Source organism: Xiphias gladius, chromosome 16 (assembly GCF_016859285.1).
Source record: "Xiphias gladius isolate SHS-SW01 ecotype Sanya breed wild chromosome 16, ASM1685928v1, whole genome shotgun sequence".
Classification (NCBI taxonomy): domain Eukaryota; kingdom Metazoa; phylum Chordata; class Actinopteri; order Istiophoriformes; family Xiphiidae; genus Xiphias; species Xiphias gladius.
The window spans coordinates 13,689,167-13,707,606 of NC_053415.1; the positions used below are offsets into that span (position 1 = coordinate 13,689,167).

The window sequence follows — 18,440 nt, forward strand, 5'->3', positions numbered from 1 at the left end:
CACCTGCTGATTGGAAAACCAAGAGTGGTGGTAGAAAATGTGAATTAACGTCGACCTTCAGCAAGGTAAAAGCACCATGCCACGCTGTAACCACTGCCTTGTTCTGCCTTGATAGTCTGGCTTAACAGTTGATCCTCCTGATTTCAGTTTGAGTGGAAGCTGTTTTATTTCACCAATGTCAGCTAAAACAAAAAAGTTAGATATGATCCAAATTAAATATCATCATCAACGTTGTCACTTTCACTAATGCATCAAACCAAACATGTGCAATAACTAGGGAGGATAGCTGAGAGATACTCTGCTTTAGCTGTGTAATGAAAAAAGAGGGGGCCCTAAACCTTAGTGATCACTGAAAATATCCTTGTGAGCCCACCATCACATCAGTGTCCCCTACTGAAGGCATCGACACAATTTGCATACATTGGTGTCATTTGTGATATATCAACCTCAATGAAACCAAAGGTCACCAGTAGAGCATGTAGAGAAGTTCACCAGGCCATCGGGAGTCAATGGGTCAGCATTAGAGGAAAGGGAGAGAGGTCTGATTCAGCACTCTGCTCAGGGTACTAAAGGGGGGGCAGGGTAGACAGAGAGGCAATTGAAACACCACCTTTTATGAACCAGTGAAAGGAAAGGTTATCTCTGATCCCCGTGTTTGTGTAGCACTAAATGAACCTAAACATGTAGCTATTAAAAATAATACTATTATCACAGGTAGAATAATTTTGAAGGTTTATCCATACTGTAATTAAACAGTTTCCTTTGCTTTCCATTAGACAAACCAGAATTGAAATGATTCACTCAATAAATGTTAAGCCTACTGTGTATGCAATATAACATTCAGTCACTTCAGGCAGGTTGTTTTGCTATCAAAGGGCAGCTTCTGCCAATAAAGGAACAAACATATATCCAGGAAGCTGTTCCTGAAGATCTCCTTGCATTATACAGATACAGGTTTAGATTGCGCATGCATAATCACTTAAACAGGCACGTACACGGATTACAAGACATAAACCCATAGACACAGATACTCAGGCTCACACTCACACACACACACACACACACACACACACACACACACACACACACACACACTGGGTATTTTCAAGGGAAATAAGAGACTGAATTTATTTTGGGACTTTGTCCTTCCTGGTCTCACTCTTCCCTTAACTAATGGAAACTGTCTCTACCAGCAAATAACTCTGAGGCATATGTAGAAAGTGTTGCTCTCTGTTTGGTCCTCACAGTTTATAACAACAATTACAGTCTCACAGCTCAATCTGTGAAAGGCAGAGAGAGATTTTTCTCCTCATTTCCTCTCTGTGTTAGATTCCTGAGAAGTGGCACTGCCACAATCTGTGTTACAGAGAGTCTCAGCAGCTCCATGAAGCTTTTTAATAAGAGCTCTTTACCTTCCTGCCTGGATGGAAGGGTTGGGGCATGTGACCCCTCTTTGGCAGCAGGAGATTCATTTCCCCTGACTCTTAACTGTAAATTAGCCACAAAAGAGAGTGCCTATGTGTGTGTGTCACACAGAAAAAAAGGCCACAGTCACAACTCTGGTCTTTAATTTCAAGTGCTTTGGTGTGGGGGTGGTGTTCATGACATCCCTGCTCAGTGATCCGGAAATTAATGAGTCACTTTACTGCTTCTATGTGATAATCAACAGTTGAGAATTATCTTTTTGAATGCCTAAGAAATACATTATATATTATGGTTAGATGTTTGAAAAGACTGAAGATCTTTCATAGTGTTTCTTACAGGACCCATGGGAATGTCACACCCTGTGGTACATGATCCGTCGGTAAAAGAGAATTTGGATATCATCACCTGGTGAGTGTGGCTGTGTCATCGTTTGCCAAGTTCAATGCACTCTGAACACTGTATTTATCATTTTGTTTAGGTGAGTAAATCCTTAGAGTTATGAGGATTACACAGCATTAAAACACTTGGAAGCTATGTATATATAAAAAGACAGCTTTAGCACGTAATTATGCATCCTTTGTTGTAGTTGTAAGATAATCTTGGACATAATTGGTTATTTTGAAGTGACTTTTATTGTCTTAATGTACAAAACATGTGGCAAGGCAATTTATGAATCCAGAAGAGGCAAACTGAAAATCCGGTAAACATCTGATGCGGAATACTCATTATTACATCTCATAAATAAGTTATTGCCTTATGAAAATACATGCATTTGAGCATTTGATAATAAATAAAAATTCTGTTTCATTGATCCCCGACATCACTTTTTCTCATAGCCACTCTATGTAGTGATATAAAAACACTATAAAAACAGGGTTGCAAATACAAATGTGTTCGACACATTATAGGCCTACTTAATGTAACATGTTTTCTTTTGCAGTGCTAGCTTTTAAAATTGTCCTCACATACAGGGGTTTCATATAAGGTGGCTTATATTCACATTTCCGTCTAACATTTTCACACACATCTTTAAAGGTTTTCAGAGTATTTTCTAATGTATTAGAGGAAATACTTGACCGCAGCAGGAAACATTTTATTGTAGAGCTTGCCCCTCATTTTGCTCATGTCAAATGTCCCGAGAATGAGAGCCATATGTGTACAAAGGCAGTTCTTTCAGGCCTGAACACTGACATAAAGAGCAGCACCACTGAGCTGTTTCATTGTGTACATTCTGCTGCTAGGCAACTCTCCAAACTTTATTGTAAACATTGTATGGTGCTGTTCAGCCTCAGCATAATGTCACTGTCCACATTCCCACCACGGCCTTAAATGTGTTAATCTTGATACTGATTCAAATTTTCAAAACAGTCTTGACAGAGAACAGTAGAATAAAATCAGCGCAGTCCATCCTCCAGAAACTGCATTTACAATTGTTATGCCTAAAATTGTGCTGTAAAATTCATTATTAGGATAAACACATGTTTATTTTTGACCAGGCAAACCAAGAAATCCCACTGTGGGATAACATTTAAGAGGATCACAGTAGGAGAATTAGGGATATCAAATTTTTGTTCATCATTTTACATGTCACTGTAGCACTGTTACTTTGAGGTAACTAATAAGCCAGAAATCCCCCCAAAAAAGAACTGATTTTATAGCCAGCAATGTCACTTTTTATACAATAATGCTTGTTTGGTCAGCCGGTAAACAGCTGAATATTCTCAGATAGATCTTAACATCCCCTGTAATCATAAGAGCTGCCATGAATGAACGGCCCCATTCTATAAAGTCCGTTCACTGATAACTGTTCAGAAAGTGTGTTTGAGGATGCACTAATGCACCAAAAAGTATGGTTATCTGTTTCCTGTTGCTGGTATAAATTGTCTATCTGGAGGCCCGAGTCTGCTGCTGATAATTTTTTCATGGGTTTTAGTAATGGAGAGTACTAGAGGGCTCTTTATGTGAGGTTAGCTAGGGACTTTCCTCTTAACCTCATATACCCTTTCACTTTTGTTCCATCTACAATAACTTTTTATTTTAGTCTGCAAAGCCACATAACCGACCTGTGTTCTTCCCCATAAGACTATTATCCTATAGTTGGTTGCTTTGCTCTAAGTTCCAAATTTAATTGCAAAAAAGGGCATGTTCTGGAGACCAAATACACTATCTACTGTATATCACAACTGCAACGACAAGAATCCAAGCTTTTGCATACAGTCTTTTTTCAGCGTATAGGGCATGAGAACTATTGTGAATATCCCACATGCCTAATCAAGTCCACCCAATCCCTTAAAAACACTTACACTGTACTTTGGTTTGCAAGTATTGGGAACAGTAATATTAAGGGAATATATGTTGATTCCAAACTCTTCCCATGAACATGGAACTAAAAACATTTAGTGGGATCTGCTTTTCAAATATTCCCACCACATTTATATCTGGTGAATGTCTACCCCTGTGGGAAACACACACCACTGTGACCCTCCCTTTCCACATGACTATTGATTTTATGCAGAGGTCTGGGATGCCTTATCTTATACTGACAAATTAGAAATCAATGCACGCGTTTGAGGACGAACAGTCATTTATTGTTGGCTCGCTCGCAAATAAGACTTTGAAAAATTAGGTGACAGACAGAAGTGACAGAACATGTATTTTTTTTGTATCATATTGAATCAGTAATACTTGAAGTAACAGGACATATGGTTCACTGACCCTTCAAAGGAAAGTTAAAGAGATATTCAGGGATGTTAGAATTAGTTAGGTTGATGCTCATTACCTTGCTAATGCACACTACAATTGAATAAATGAGAGGTTTGTGGTTTAGCTCTTATGTAACAGGAACAGGGAGAGAACATCCTTTTGCTATTAATCAGGAAATTCTATAAGCATGCAGGAAGGTCTTCTTGTAGTTTTATCTGCATAGTCAAAAACTGTTTGAGCAACATCTTATGTAGGTCCCTGTTGGGGTACAGATAAATAATATAATTATCTGACACAAAATAATTTCATTCCATATATCTGTTACATGTTTTTGATCCTGGAATTTGGCACATAAAAAAATACATCAGCCTAGAGTCTAATAAAGAGTCGAGTACAGCTGGTGATCATAAAATTCCCCATAAAGATTTAGAGTATAGTGACTAATTGGGGAAACTTTTCCAAACTACAGAATCTTCTGACAGTTTTTCATCATAGTCATCCCCACCCCATCCTCTTCCAATAGGATGGAAGCCCCTGGGGCCAGAGCCCCAACCAAAACAATATCGTATGCGGCTTTAGCTTCTGATGGAAACCAAAGTGGCTCACTGGTCTGCTCTGGTGTTATGCATGTTATACTGTACTATTTTCATATATTTCCGGCATATACACAAATTGCACCCTGTCAGAATGAGATTAATAGTTTTGGCACTACAATTCTGATGAAAAATATCACAATAAATTACTTGATCCAAACATTTTTATGAAAAAGAAGGACAAAGAAAAAACTGCATTCTTATTTTTCATACTTTCATTTATAGTTTGTGGGTCTCTAGATAGCTAGGTTTCTTTTCATCCTGCTCCAACTTCAAGGCTCCTGAAATCTGATCAGTGTGTTTCCCCCTGCATTCCTCCTCCCCTGGCATGCCAGAGTCCTCAGCTCTGCCCTCTGTCTGATCTCCTGTTTCTGCAGACCTACAGCAGATTGTTTATTTTGCTAGACATGGAGGAAACATTGTTGGACCCTTCACTGGCTCAAGATTTACTGCTGAGCTCCAGCCAGGCTCCAGTGTGATGTGTATCAAGAACAAGCCCCCCTATAACAACAAACTTAGTATCCTTTTCACCACTGACACATCACAAAGGATGATGGGTTTGTCTGTCTGGGGAATACACCATTAGATGATCACATCAATTGATACACCATGGTATTCTGCATACAAATAGTCTACTCATCCCGCTAATTGTGGAGATTGTGGGAATACATCACTCAATGAATCACATACACCAATGTCCTATAATGGAAAAAGGGCAAAAGACTCTTTAAGATGTCTTTCCCAGGGTATTACTGGAAAAGGACACCACATCTCCCCAGAGATAATTTCTGCAGAAATTTATGAGGCTTCTGCACCACTGATGTCCCCTTGTAAGTGGTGAGATCAGGGTATTAGATAAAAATTGCTTTGGGAGACTAATTTCTCAACAGAAGTACATCTCTCTGCTCACTCTATGGTGTACGTTGAGCATATATTATCTGTTTTATGTGGCTGCACGTAGCAGAGATTGATCGTGGTAATTTATGATAATGAATGCTCAGAACCCAGTGTATTTCACTTCTTCTTCTTTTCAACTCCTTAGTATATGTGCATTATTGAGGTGCTTATACACACAATGCAGGAAATGCACATATTGCATATATATTTAATATATATTTATATTCATAAATATTATATTTCAATTTGAGATGTGAAAGAAATTATGGCACACTTGCCTTTCATCCTACATGATTGTTTTAGCCTATTGTAATGCATGGCAGAGCTTTGTGGAGGCAATTATGCTTTATGAGTCACACAAGGGAGAGTTAAGTAAGTACATTCAGTGCTTACTTTGGAAGAGAGAGAAAGAGAGAGAAAGAGAGGGAGAGAGAGAGATCAAACAGCAGATCGCCACATAAAAGGAAACAGGAGTTTTCATGAAATCTGTCTCATCATGTTTGCACCTTTCTCATCTTTAGTGTGGTTTACTCTCAGCAAGGCATGGCAGGTAAAGTTGATAAAGAGTGCATTGCAGAAATATTACTGATTTTTTTCATCAGTCGGATTTTCTGATGTTATTTTGCTGGGTGAAATGGTACCTGATGTAAATATATATATATATATATATATATATATATATATATATATAGCATTTTGTATTGTAAACGCACATTACATTATTATTTATTTAACACATAAAATATTACATGGAAACTGTGGATATCACCTTTTTGGCTTTACACTAATACCACGCTGACACGTAAAGTGATCAATGAGGGACAATAGAAATTAGTTTTTTCACTTGGTTCTATGCTCTGAGAATCTTTAATAACATAAAGGTTAAAGTCTCTGCAAGGAAGTTAAGAAGATACTTCATCTCAATAAGTCACTCTCAGCTGCCATCTAGTGGTTATTGTGTCTATTCTTGTGCCACTAGCACTTCTTGGGTTGCCCTTTGTTTGGGAGAAGTACTATGGCACACACACACACACACACACACACACACACACACACACACACACACACACACACACACACACACACACACACACAATGCAGTCTGGGACATGAGTGCATTTAGTCATGGTCAGAGGTGATACAGATCAGAAATATAAATCTACATTATGTGCAGTCATACCTCCACATTAAACAAGGAGGGGAGGTCTGGAGAAATGTATAAGCACTAGCTGTACAGAAACAGCAAACAGCATTAACCATGACGTCACCGGGGCAGAGTATTGCATCACTGCTCACTTACCATATCTTCATACTGCAAAAGAAGAATAAGGAGAAGTAGAAAAAGGATACATGTGAGAAAATTACTAACATTTCTGAGGCATTGAGAAATACAAGTTGCTGTGTTTTCCTGTGAGATATCAGTGAGACATTCCTCCTTATTTTAGGGTGATTACTTTTAAAAGAAGTGAAAAAAAAGTATGTACCTTGCCAATTTGCAAACCTAAGGTTAACAGTCTATATCAATGCCAAATAAAAGAAGCGTTATGTGTTAAGTGGTATGTGGCCCAGTTTTACCTAACAACTTAATATTCTATCATTATCATTCAACATTTCTTCCTCATGAGGGATATCATAAGTCTGTGCCACAGCACAAGAAGCTGATCACATGTGGTACAAGTTACTTTTTCTTTTCTTTTTAACTCACCAGGGGGCACTAAAACTTAGCAAAACACACCTCTGAATACCGGATACTTTGTAACTGCTGATGAACTTTCAGGTCAAGCTGTAGATGGGAGTTATTTTGTGAGGAATATATTTAATATATATTTTTTTAAATATAAACCATGCAACACGAGAGAGGTCATAGTGAAAAAACAAAACAAAGCAAAACAGTAATAGAGATTTTCCAACTACCTAGATATCCACAAAACAGAAATAACCTCAACAAAAAAGCAAAACAATGAATGTGAAAAGTGAGGAAACATGTGACTCTTAAGAAAGTTTTTTTCACTTTGTTCAGCGGGATGCTCTAAAGGTGAGATACTATAATATTCTATATTTTGAGTATTGTCAACAATTTCCACAAAAAGGATAAAACCAACAATGCGTTAGTCCAACCTATAGTCTACTTTGTATATTTTCTACCCTGTCTGTGGCTCTCAGACTAAAACATATTAGAAAAATGGGTGATGAATATGTACTTTCATTTTTGAAAAAGGCTAAATTAATTTCCTAAAACAGCTGGGTGAGGCCGGTTTTAGCACATGTCACTCAGACAGGTTTAAATAGTGTTTTCTGGTCAGGACAACTTTCAGCGGCGGATTTGAATGTGCTGATGTGCTGGTTAGATATTTATGGCAGCAGGACGTGTATGTGGGATCAAGTCAAAATAAACTATGTGTGCCTATGATGTGCCTTTAATAGTTTTCGCACAAAAATGGATGTCCATGGCTCAGAGGAATAATCTGTATCTACACAGGCAATACTTGTTAGTAGGATCAATTCACTGCTGGTTATGTTTTGTTTTCATGGGATTTCTCGACATTATGGAAATATAGAATCTCACCAGACAAGTTATCATATAGGCACAATTGTGCAGGATGTACTTAAAATGGCTTATGAGTGTATAACATATTACTAAATGATTTTTTAAACATTAATACAAAGTTAGTTGGCTACAATTTATAATTCCTTTGTAATATTCTGTATGTCCTTGTTGTTGGGGTCCTGTTGCCTCCAATTTATCATTATATATAGTGCAATAGTGGAATGTCACCTGCCAGAGGTTAAGGAGGCAACAGAGTCCTCAAAAGCTCGCAAGCTCACTGCATAACCAACGGGGTTTTTTTTTTTTTTTTTGGTGTTTTTTTTTTGCCTACGCCCCCCCCCAACAGATTAACCATGCCAGGTACAGCTCAGTTCTTTCGACGCAACTTGCTGAGAGTTCAGTAATGAAAGAAAAAACAAATTGCTGGAGAGTAAAATGAGCAGAGTACACCCTTTCGATTGGAGACTGTTTTAACATGCACAGCAATCGGTTTGCAGACGCGTAGGCTGGAAGAACCCTCAACCAGTTTAACCATCCTGCTGTCCTTTCTGAGCTCCGCGCTGATTGGCCAGAGTCGAGTAAAGGCGGAAGTCTACAGACAAGGGGGATTCCCCGAGGGAAGTTCCCAACTTGACTGGGCTATGTAAAACATACATTGCAATATCCTCCCCGGCTCTACAAAACGTCGCAGACGAAGATCAGGCGGCGACGCTGCGGCGGTGTCGAGGCAACAAATTCGACTTTAGCTGTTACTCGAATGAAGGTAAGGGGAAACTCAGTCGCCGGCAGCGAGGCAAACTAATCTGTGGAGTTGTTCAGTCGGTCGCTTTATCCACCGCCGGTTGAATGAGCTATGGCTAGCCGATCGCCTACGGCGCAAAGATTACGGAACTGTGCGGGCTAGAGTTTGAACGGCACTTAAAAGTGCTCCACTGCTGTGTCCCGGTAGGCTCCAACATGACTCTTGATGTTATTTCTCAACCCAGGCTGTAGGCTTTACCGTGGCTCCATTCGGGAGCCTTTGCTGTGTGGTACCACTGACGGGTAGTGTGTTGCTGTGGCATTTATTACGGAGATCAGTATTTGATGAGCGGCTCTGGGTGAGACTGGCATCGGCGGCTTTTTTATTTATTTATTTTTTTATCATGCACCACCTCAACACGTCCATGTTAACTACTAACATAAATAAAATGAACAAATACGTCGCTGCAACCGTCCTAAAATGGCTCAGAAGTTGTCTGAAGATCAGTAAAGGCACTGGGCAAGATAAGACGAAATTGGTAAGAACTGTCCATGTCAGTAGGCTTGTATTTGTTGTGCAAGATATTGCAGATGTATTGAGCAATTTCATTTATTCGTCATTAATTTTCAGTAGCTCGGATGCTCATCAGCATCTTGAGCATATCGTTTCATACAGAACTAGAACAAGGTATCACCTGTTGAAATGTGAATAGAGTTTTTCTTTTGCACATAAGTTGATATTCCAACACAACTGCCGGTATTGTTTGGTAGTAGGCAGAAATTACAAAGTGTGTTAACTCAGTTTTGGCACAGTTTTATCATTGTCTCAGGATCTTACATAAATCAACCAAATAGTTTGGCACCACTCTATGAGTTTTATTTATTTCAAAAGCATGTGAGGACAAGTTGACCGCTGTCTGCAGAGATATTGTTAAACAGAAACATCACTCAGCATCTCCATGCTTCGTTCACTATCCCAAAAAAGTGCTGTCGTGTGCCTTTTTGGCGCAAATTGTTGGCATGTTTTAAAACATTTCGTAATTTCACTCATAGGGCTCATGTCTGCTGTGTCAGTGATGTTTGTGGAGCACACGGTATGGAAAGGAACATCGGAGACCAGCTCAACAAAGCTTTTGAAGCTTATCGCCAGGTCTCCATTGAAAAGGACAATGCTAAAAAGGAGCTGCAGAAAATGGTAACGAAGGAGGAAAAACTTCCTCCAGCTCTGTGTGAATTGAGCCAAACATTACCAGTATAGCATGAATAATAAGCCACAGTTTAGCTTGCATTGCCAGTTTTTTAAGAAAGGTTTTGTAACTCACTCGCTGAAAGTGTGTTTACTTGTTTTATGTTTGTCAACTGTCAATTAGCAAGAAAACCTTTCTTGATTAATACTTGTATATGCAGATGGAAATGTGACACACAGACTTATAGGCATAGACCAGATTCCAGATATTGGTACCAAAAAAATAAAATAAATAAATAACAGAAAATTCATTTTCACAGACTGAATATTATGAGGGATACACTCAAACACTTCAAAAGCAGATAGAGGACCAGCAGCAGTTGATTTCAAAACTTCAAGCTAAGTTGTCAGCAACAAGGCAACCATCAGGTTAGTGAGAAATGCCAGGTGATCTCTCTGCCTATATGCCGACAAGATGATTTACTCTTGCGTTGCTTTGCATTCTGGTCATTGAACAACTTGTGAATCTGTTTCAACTAGCGTTTCCTCCTGTACAAATTGTTAATTTTCACTGTTTTGGATTCTAAGGAGAGATGAAATGTGAGCCTTGCAACCATCTCCTTGATGGGGCCAGTGCTTATAGGATAAAACAGTACCCGGTATGTTCACTGCGCTACACTGTGCTCATTCTGTGTATACACTGTGTGAAAACTTCAATATAATGGCTCCAAAACAGGTTTTTCTTCATACTCACACTTGAAATTACGCAGGAGCATACATACAGCTTCCTCTCGCACAAAAACACATGTTGACAGTACTTCTGTTTGATGTTGTTGCACTTGGGTGAACGAGGATGTTAAAGGCACATAATATGTTAGTGTCCATTGAATATAGCATTAACTGTGAGGCTTAAAATGTGCTTGGTCCGTATGCGATTCATACGGTCGGACAAATTGTGAGCAGTGTCTTTGTGACTGTGAGGTCTGAGCATCATCCTTTACGTAACTTTTTCATGCATCTCAGTATCTCTGGCTGCACAGCACAAGTCAGCCTGCAAAAATAACTTTTTTTTTTTTTTTTTTCTCTCCAGTGTTGCCAACCCTTGTTTACACAGCTCTAAAGCAGTGTGCAGATAATTTCATGATAGTTTAGGGAAATTCTGTCCTTGTTCAGGCATTCACCCTGATGCCTGGTCACATGCAGTGCCCATGTGCTTATATACTGTTTCCAGGCTTCCATTTATTTGTTTTCCATTTAGTCAAACAATTGAGGGGGACCTAAGATTGCACTGCTGCTGTATGAGTATCCATCCTGTATGTGAAATAAGGTGTATCCACTTTTACTTCACCAGATGGTGCTAGAGGATAATATCACTGCACAGTTAAGCAGCTTCGGCTTTACTGTTCATTATTCAGCCGGCCGGGAAACATTTTCCACTAGTAAAAATAAACTTATGATGTGTTAATAAAACTGCAGGTGTATTAACAATAAGCCCTTGGATAATTGGTGTTAATGATCACTATAATTGCAATGTGTCTTTTTTTCAGGAGAATATGGGCACTGTTGCTGTTGCTCCTAATTTGCCAGTCAACAGCAGCGTTGACTAGTATGTGTCTCTCTTTGCACAAACACTTTTTCTTTTTTCTTCAATCATAGACATTATAGGTCAAGATTGGGTTTTTTTTTTTTCCTCACTCTTTCTTTATTTGTTTGTCAGCCAGGACATGCTGGATGTATTTGAAGTGATTCAAGGGAAATTCCGGCAGATTCGGTCTCTAACCCAAAGACAAAAAGATCACCTAAAAAGATTCCATGGAAGAAACGATACTTCAAACGGTATTGTTACCGAATCTAACTCCAGTTTTTCTTAATTCAATTACTTAAAAGAAATTGTGTTGAATTGAAATAGGTTTGTACATGTCATAACAACTTAGGTGTTTATTAGCTTTTGCTTTGTTCCTTAATGTAATTAGATAGCAACACCTTATCGAGTACTGCACCTGAATACCTCATTGTCCTTTCGAACTGTGGCCGGCCACCTCTGTGAAAATTGAATGGATAAACACATTTAATAATTCCACTGACAAAATGCATGAAGCTGGCTCTGGATAAAGGGTGTATAATTAATGATATAATGTTATTATTTACACAATAATTAAAGTAAAATAAAGTATGATTAAAAAATATTTTTCAGTTATATACATGTTGAAAGAACCAGTGTAAAAATACTCTTGAGATGTATTTTATGTCTGTGCAACTTCTCAAATCATTGCCAAGCTCTAACGTCCTGAAAGCCAGCACTGAAATACGTCAACATGTTGACTGAGACAGAAAAACTGTGTAAAATCTCATGTTTTTCTGCCATCTGACAGATCAGCAGTTCTCCATGCCCATCCAGTGCACAGACCGTACAGCAGAGGCAGAGAGACCCTTTTCCTCAGTGCTAAGGTTAGCAGTGGAAATCCCACACCCACCCACGTCTCTTGCATCCCGCGGCGCCAGCCCTGAGGACAGGGACTTAGTAGACTCTCTCACCAAACTCAGTGTCAAATTCCCGCCCTCTGCGGACAGTGAATATGACTTCCTGAACAGTGCTCCAGAGAGACACATTGGTCTCACCATGCCCATGAAGCCGCCTCTCAGTAGCGTCCCCTCCGCAATGACAGAGGAGGAGCCCGTGGAACTGCCCATGCCTTTTGTCTACCCTGCCTCCCCCTCCCCCTCAACATCTTCTTCGCTCTCCCAGGATAATGTGCGGGGACCCCAGCAGGTGAGAATCACAGGAGAAGGTCTGAGAAAACTAGTAGCAAATTATTAGTTTATGATTGGTCTTTGCTAATGGAGGAGTGAAACAGTGCGAAGTCCAGAAAACCCCCCCTGGCTTAACTTCAAATGGATTACTGTGTAATTTGTGCTGATTCTTTTTTTACTTAAGCATGGATGCTCTGGTTATATTTTGCAACTTTGTTGGAAAGTGTGAGCCAGATGCAAGCACATTAGTGTCTGAATCTGATGAACCAAGTATGATGGTTAAATGGGATTTTATTTGCTGATGTGTATAAATGCCTAATAAAAAGTTGTGAATGACATGCAGTAAGAAGTAAAAGTTGGTCCAGTTTTTTATAATATGATTCTTTCCCTGGATTACATCAACATGGGCATCTATAATTGACGTGACTGTTTTGATAGCTTGGACGAACACATAAATAGTATGATAATTAAACACTTGAGAATATCCTTTTGCCTCTTAGTGTTGCTGAGTATTTGTGCAGGCTATTGGGTTGACAGAGGGCAAGCACTTCTATTCATAAAAGCAACAGATACTTCAACTTGAAGGCCAAGTGACCCAGCATGCTTTAATACAGTTAGTGTCAGCATTGTTTAGAGCATGAATAATATATTGTTTGTTTTTTTTTTGTTGTTGTTTTTTGGTTCATCCTGCTCTGCAGCCTCTCTGGAGCCCTGAGCTGTGTGATGCAGTTGACGTGGGGACAGAGCTGGCGACGCCTCAGAGCAGCAGTCCTGATAAATGTGCTTTCTGCCACGCTGTGGTTCCTCAGGACCGAATGAACAGCCACCTCTACTCGCATTTCTCTCATAAGAATGAAGCTGGCAATTGACAGTGGAAGCAGAGAGTGACGGGCCAAGGCCTCAACTACTCCAAAACTTTACTGTATTCATGGTCTGCCATGGTCCTGCCTGCCATGAAGTACATGCGCTGTACTGCATTTGAAATGACACTGCAATAAGACTTGAATCCATTTATTTAATATTGAAGAATTGAATGGTACACTTCCTTGCCCATTATATTTTTCTAGTTTTGCGCTGAGATTTTACTATAGTAAGTGACGATGATGCATAATATGGTATATATGAGCAAATAAAGCCGACATTTACTCTTGCAACATTTTTATCATTTGAATCGTTTTCAACATGCAAACAGAAAACACAATGGGATTCTCTGTGTATCCATCTATAAAGACATCAGGTGGACAGTATGTGTATATATTAACATTATTTTCTTGAGCGTATTTATATATTTTTTATTTAAAAACATAATTTGCATTTAAGAAATGCAACAATTGACATTCATTCTTCGGCAAATGAAGATTTCCTTGCTACGTTTAAATTTTTGAGGATTTCTGTTGAAATAGCTCTGCCCCCTTTTTACGTTGGCATCAGGATTTTATATCTCATAGAACAGCCACGTGTTATGTATTAGACATGCCAACAATATGCATCGAATCACTCAAACATCAAGCAATCAGGCTTTCCTCGAATGGTGGACATGCTGATTAGCACTATTTTCACTTGAATTCCTGTTGTTCTTCTATGTTGTAGACCGGGATATTTTGAAGCAACTGTATGTCATTATTGATGCAGAGTAGAAAATATTTATAATTTTGAAATAAGTTTAAAGTTAGCATGGCATGTGTTCATTAAAATTGTCTAAACAGATGGCAGCACATAACATTAGGCACAAACTCATTGTTCAATTAGTTGTCCAATTACCTTATACCTTATTTGTGTAATGGTTTTACCTTATGCAATATTATAGTGTATTTATGTAAGCAACTTTAATTTAATGGTTAAATTAACATAATATGACGTTTTTCTCAATTATGCCATTCACACTGTAGTTATAAGACGTTCTAGGTATGCCAGTTTTATAGGGTACATTTTAATAATTATGAAAATACAGACAATTTAACAAAATGTTAAAGTAGTTCAGTAAAGTACTGACCAGTGAAATACAGGTAATCATAATTTGGAAATAGAACAGATGAGAAGTCATTCACTGTCTGTTCATTGTGTGAAAGTACATCCTTTAGAGTATATAAACCAATCATTTGACTAAACCTGAGTCTTTTTCTAAACAGCAGCATCCGTTTCTGATTTCTGCAGTATGTATTCACACCTTTGCAAACAATTGCAGTGATTTTCACCATTCAGTGTGGTGATGTCTAAAGAAACGGAGACGCTGTGAGTGTTGTGCAGAGAGGACATTTCAGCCCTTCAGCTATGGGTTGGTAACACTTGTGCTGAGAACAACCTTTTTTTTTTTTTACTTTACAAGTGTTAGGCATTATAACTCACTTCCAATAATCAAATACTGCCTAATAGACAGATTGATTTGTTATTTCAACCTTAACTTATATTTGGCACGGAGCATTTAACGTTTTTATAAATACTGTAGCTCAAAAGGGTGTAAAAATGTGATGTTATAATGCTATCTACTGTCCCTACTAATGAGTCATTAGACTGAAATAGAAGAGGACCACTAAAACACACTACATCATCTACATGAAGGAAAAGACTGAATGTACATGCCATTTTGTGTATTTACAAAGGTGAATATTACTTATTTATCTATATAATGTGACACACATAATGCATGTATATTTTAGAATGATGTAAACCACATAATTCTACATTTCACATCACATCGTGGACACTGAGGGGTGAATTTATTCAGATTTTTTTGGCAAATACTTATCACTAATGATCCTCTCTGGTTAATCTGTGAAGAGTCAAACATTGTGCAGCCTGCAAGCTTTTCTCTCTGGGATCATGAACAGCTGCTTGCACATAATTATGTTGTCATTCATTGTTATTTGGAAGAGGAAACTCATACTGACAGCTAGGATTTTTTTTGTGTACGTGTGTGTGTATATTTCTGTACACTGTGCATTTACTTGCTTGTGTGTACAGTAATGTGAACTGTTTGAACTAGCTCTGAGGCATTGTTATTGCAATACTTTCCAGTAAAATATCAGATATATGTGCCGTCTTTCTCCTTGGGACATTTTCTGCCAGACGGAGTACATTTGAAATAGATTTAGGAGCTATAAAAAAGGAAAGAGGACAAAAAAGGAGAGGGATATGGATTGAGACGGAGAAGTAGCAGGCTGATTACAAGGTGTCAAAATTGCCAGGAGCAAGAAGGTGAAAGCAATCAGGGGTGAGAAGAGTGCAGCATTCGTGAGGGGCAACTAATTATCCATCTCATTTGTGGAGAGAAGCATTTGAGGCAGCTCTAGCCCACTGAATGGTGACAGATTGGTGCGGAGGAGAGGGGAGGTGTTAGAACAATGGAGCCCAGCACACCATCATTACTGCATGCTAATCAGCAGTGCTTCTGCACCACCAGTCGGTGCTGCAGAGAGTTCGGGGAGACGGGAAGTCACTGGCTTCAGGGGACAGTCATTTACAAGTAGAGAGGAGAGAGAGAGGAAACTGACGCAGGGTATAGCTGTTAGCACTCTATCACTGCTTATTTGAGCTCGTAGGTTATCCTATGCACAGAGTGATCTCTGTGGCCTGCACAATCAGCTTGTGCTTGTAAGATGAGCTGATTTGTATTGGAGTGTTTATTAAGTAGAATGAGTGGAATAATAGGTCGCTGTGTGTTGTAATGCAGAATATATACACGTGGTAATGTCATGAAAGGTTTGAATAATAAATCAATAGAACAAGTTTTGGGATTTTAAACAGTAACTGCGATTGCCTAAATTACTGCTACTCTATATACCAAAACCTGTTTACAACAGTTTAGAAATGCACCTGCTGTCTACAAATGCATTTCAAAGTTAAAATAATTAAGCAGGAGAAACATAATAAATGGAAGAAGAATGGGTTATGTAAACAGTTAAAAAAGAAACAAGACTAGGTCAAAGCCTAGTATGTGGCTAATCCCCCTTTTATCTGTTTGCTCCTCTCCTACTCTCTGTGCTCACATACCTAGTAATTTAATGCAGCTGAATTCCCAATAAAGCTGCTCTCATTTTCACGTTTTACTGTTTATGTTGTCAGAAAATAGAACAAGTGTGAAATAGTGAGTGAAACGCGGCCCATTAAGGCCACATTTTAACCAGCAGTTAGTCCCAAGCCATTTCCAAGCTGCTGCTCTGCACTGCTAGAATCCTGATTTTCTAACCGCGACGTCATCTGACAAAATCACCCTACACTTAAGTCAAAGAAAACAGCTGTGCTGTGATTTCAGCTATATTTACTTGTGAATTGATCCCTCAGAGAGAAAGTTAGAAGCTCATTCAGGTCTGTGTCAGCTGCTGTGTGGTCAATTGAATGAGACGCATAGAGAGGTGTTGCCTGGGGAGGGAAAGCCTGACCGCGTGCCTGCGGGGCAATACTGATTGGTCTCGTAGCTAAGGTTTGTCCAGAATGCTGCTGCATTTGTCAATAGACGGGTGTGAAAAGTCGGTAAATCTAGCGACCAAGGCTCTAAATTGGCAACACTGCCTGTAAAACGCCCCCCTGATGATGCAGCAGAAGCCGTTTGAGCCAATTCATTTTGACAGAGTAACAATCATTCATGTAATGTCAGCACGTAGTCATGTGGCATTCGACTGACCAGTGGTGTAACTTGATCACTCAGTCAGTCAGTGACTTTTTTTTACCAAATTTTAAAAAGAGATACCGTATTGTCAATTTTTTTGAATATGTTTGGCAGAACACATTGATTGAAAAAATACAAATCAGATTCAGCATTATTGTGGTTACTGTCATATATGGCTACAAGCAGGGCTGCTACACAACAATACTGTTTAAAGCTGGAGTATGCAGCTGTGTATTTCTGTTTTTGAGCAAGACCATTTCAAATCTCTCAGTCTGTTAGGTGGTGACATTTTTTCATAATAACAGGCGTTAAAGTTGCAAAATGCAGTATTAATTAACAAAAAACACTCTTACATTAAATACACAATAAATAATCTAAAGTTGAAACCTATTATTAGTACCAATCTGCTTCACAGACCTTTTAGTACAAGGACTTACACAGGACAACTACAATTTTTTTCTGATGCTTTTGGTGAAGGTTTGTTTATAATTTTTGTCGACACATCTGTGAAAAGGCATATATTTTAAAGGTTAGCAAAACAGGGTAAATGCTTATTTTCAATTTTTAACTGACACTTAAGGGGTTATAGTAGTAAATCTACTTGAACTTAATGTGGTCAATAATTACGTATTTCATAAATACAATTATTTTTTTGTTAATAGAATGGCTGTTCACCTGTATTTATTTATTCTTTCCTCCTGTTTCTCTCTGTACATAGTGACAATTTTTAAACTGTATATCATATATAATATTATATATATATATATATATAATATATAGCTATCGACAACACATCTGTGTATGTGTAGTTTCTGAGGTTAATTGATATCAAACAATTAATGCTTGTGATGTAATAATATATAAAATATCTCAGCTCCATCAAAGCAACGTACATTTTTCTTTATAGGCCGTTTACTGGATTATAATTGTAGGAGACAACAGACAGATGAGGCACCATTCCACTAAGAAATTATTTTCTACAATTACTCT

At 38.5% G+C, this 18,440-nt stretch overlaps 1 protein-coding gene across 1 annotated transcript; it reads left to right on the plus strand.

Moving 5' to 3' along the window:
* The first annotated feature begins 8,712 nt into the window (after positions 1 to 8,712).
* tank (TRAF family member-associated NFKB activator) lies at positions 8,713 to 16,041 on the plus strand. Its single transcript, XM_040149287.1, has 8 exons — positions 8,713 to 8,929; positions 9,961 to 10,102; positions 10,414 to 10,522; positions 10,682 to 10,752; positions 11,641 to 11,699; positions 11,811 to 11,929; positions 12,466 to 12,863; positions 13,543 to 16,041. Exons 2-8 carry the CDS (start codon positions 10,004 to 10,006, stop codon positions 13,711 to 13,713), a joined length of 1,026 nt encoding a protein of 341 aa, XP_040005221.1. The 5' UTR covers positions 8,713 to 8,929; positions 9,961 to 10,003; the 3' UTR covers positions 13,714 to 16,041.
* Positions 16,042 to 18,440: the final 2,399 nt, after the last annotated feature.

Bases quoted from the DNA above. Each gene is read 5' to 3' on its own strand.
- tank (XM_040149287.1), top strand. From the start codon at position 10,004: ATGGAAAGGAACATCGGAGACCAGCTCAACAAAGCTTTTGAAGCTTAT. The intron at 11,700-11,810 runs GTATGTGTCTCT...TTTGTTTGTCAG, and splicing joins GTCAACAGCAGCGTTGACTA to CCAGGACATGCTGGATGTAT. The intron at 11,930-12,465 runs GTATTGTTACCG...GCCATCTGACAG, and splicing joins AAGAAACGATACTTCAAACG to ATCAGCAGTTCTCCATGCCC.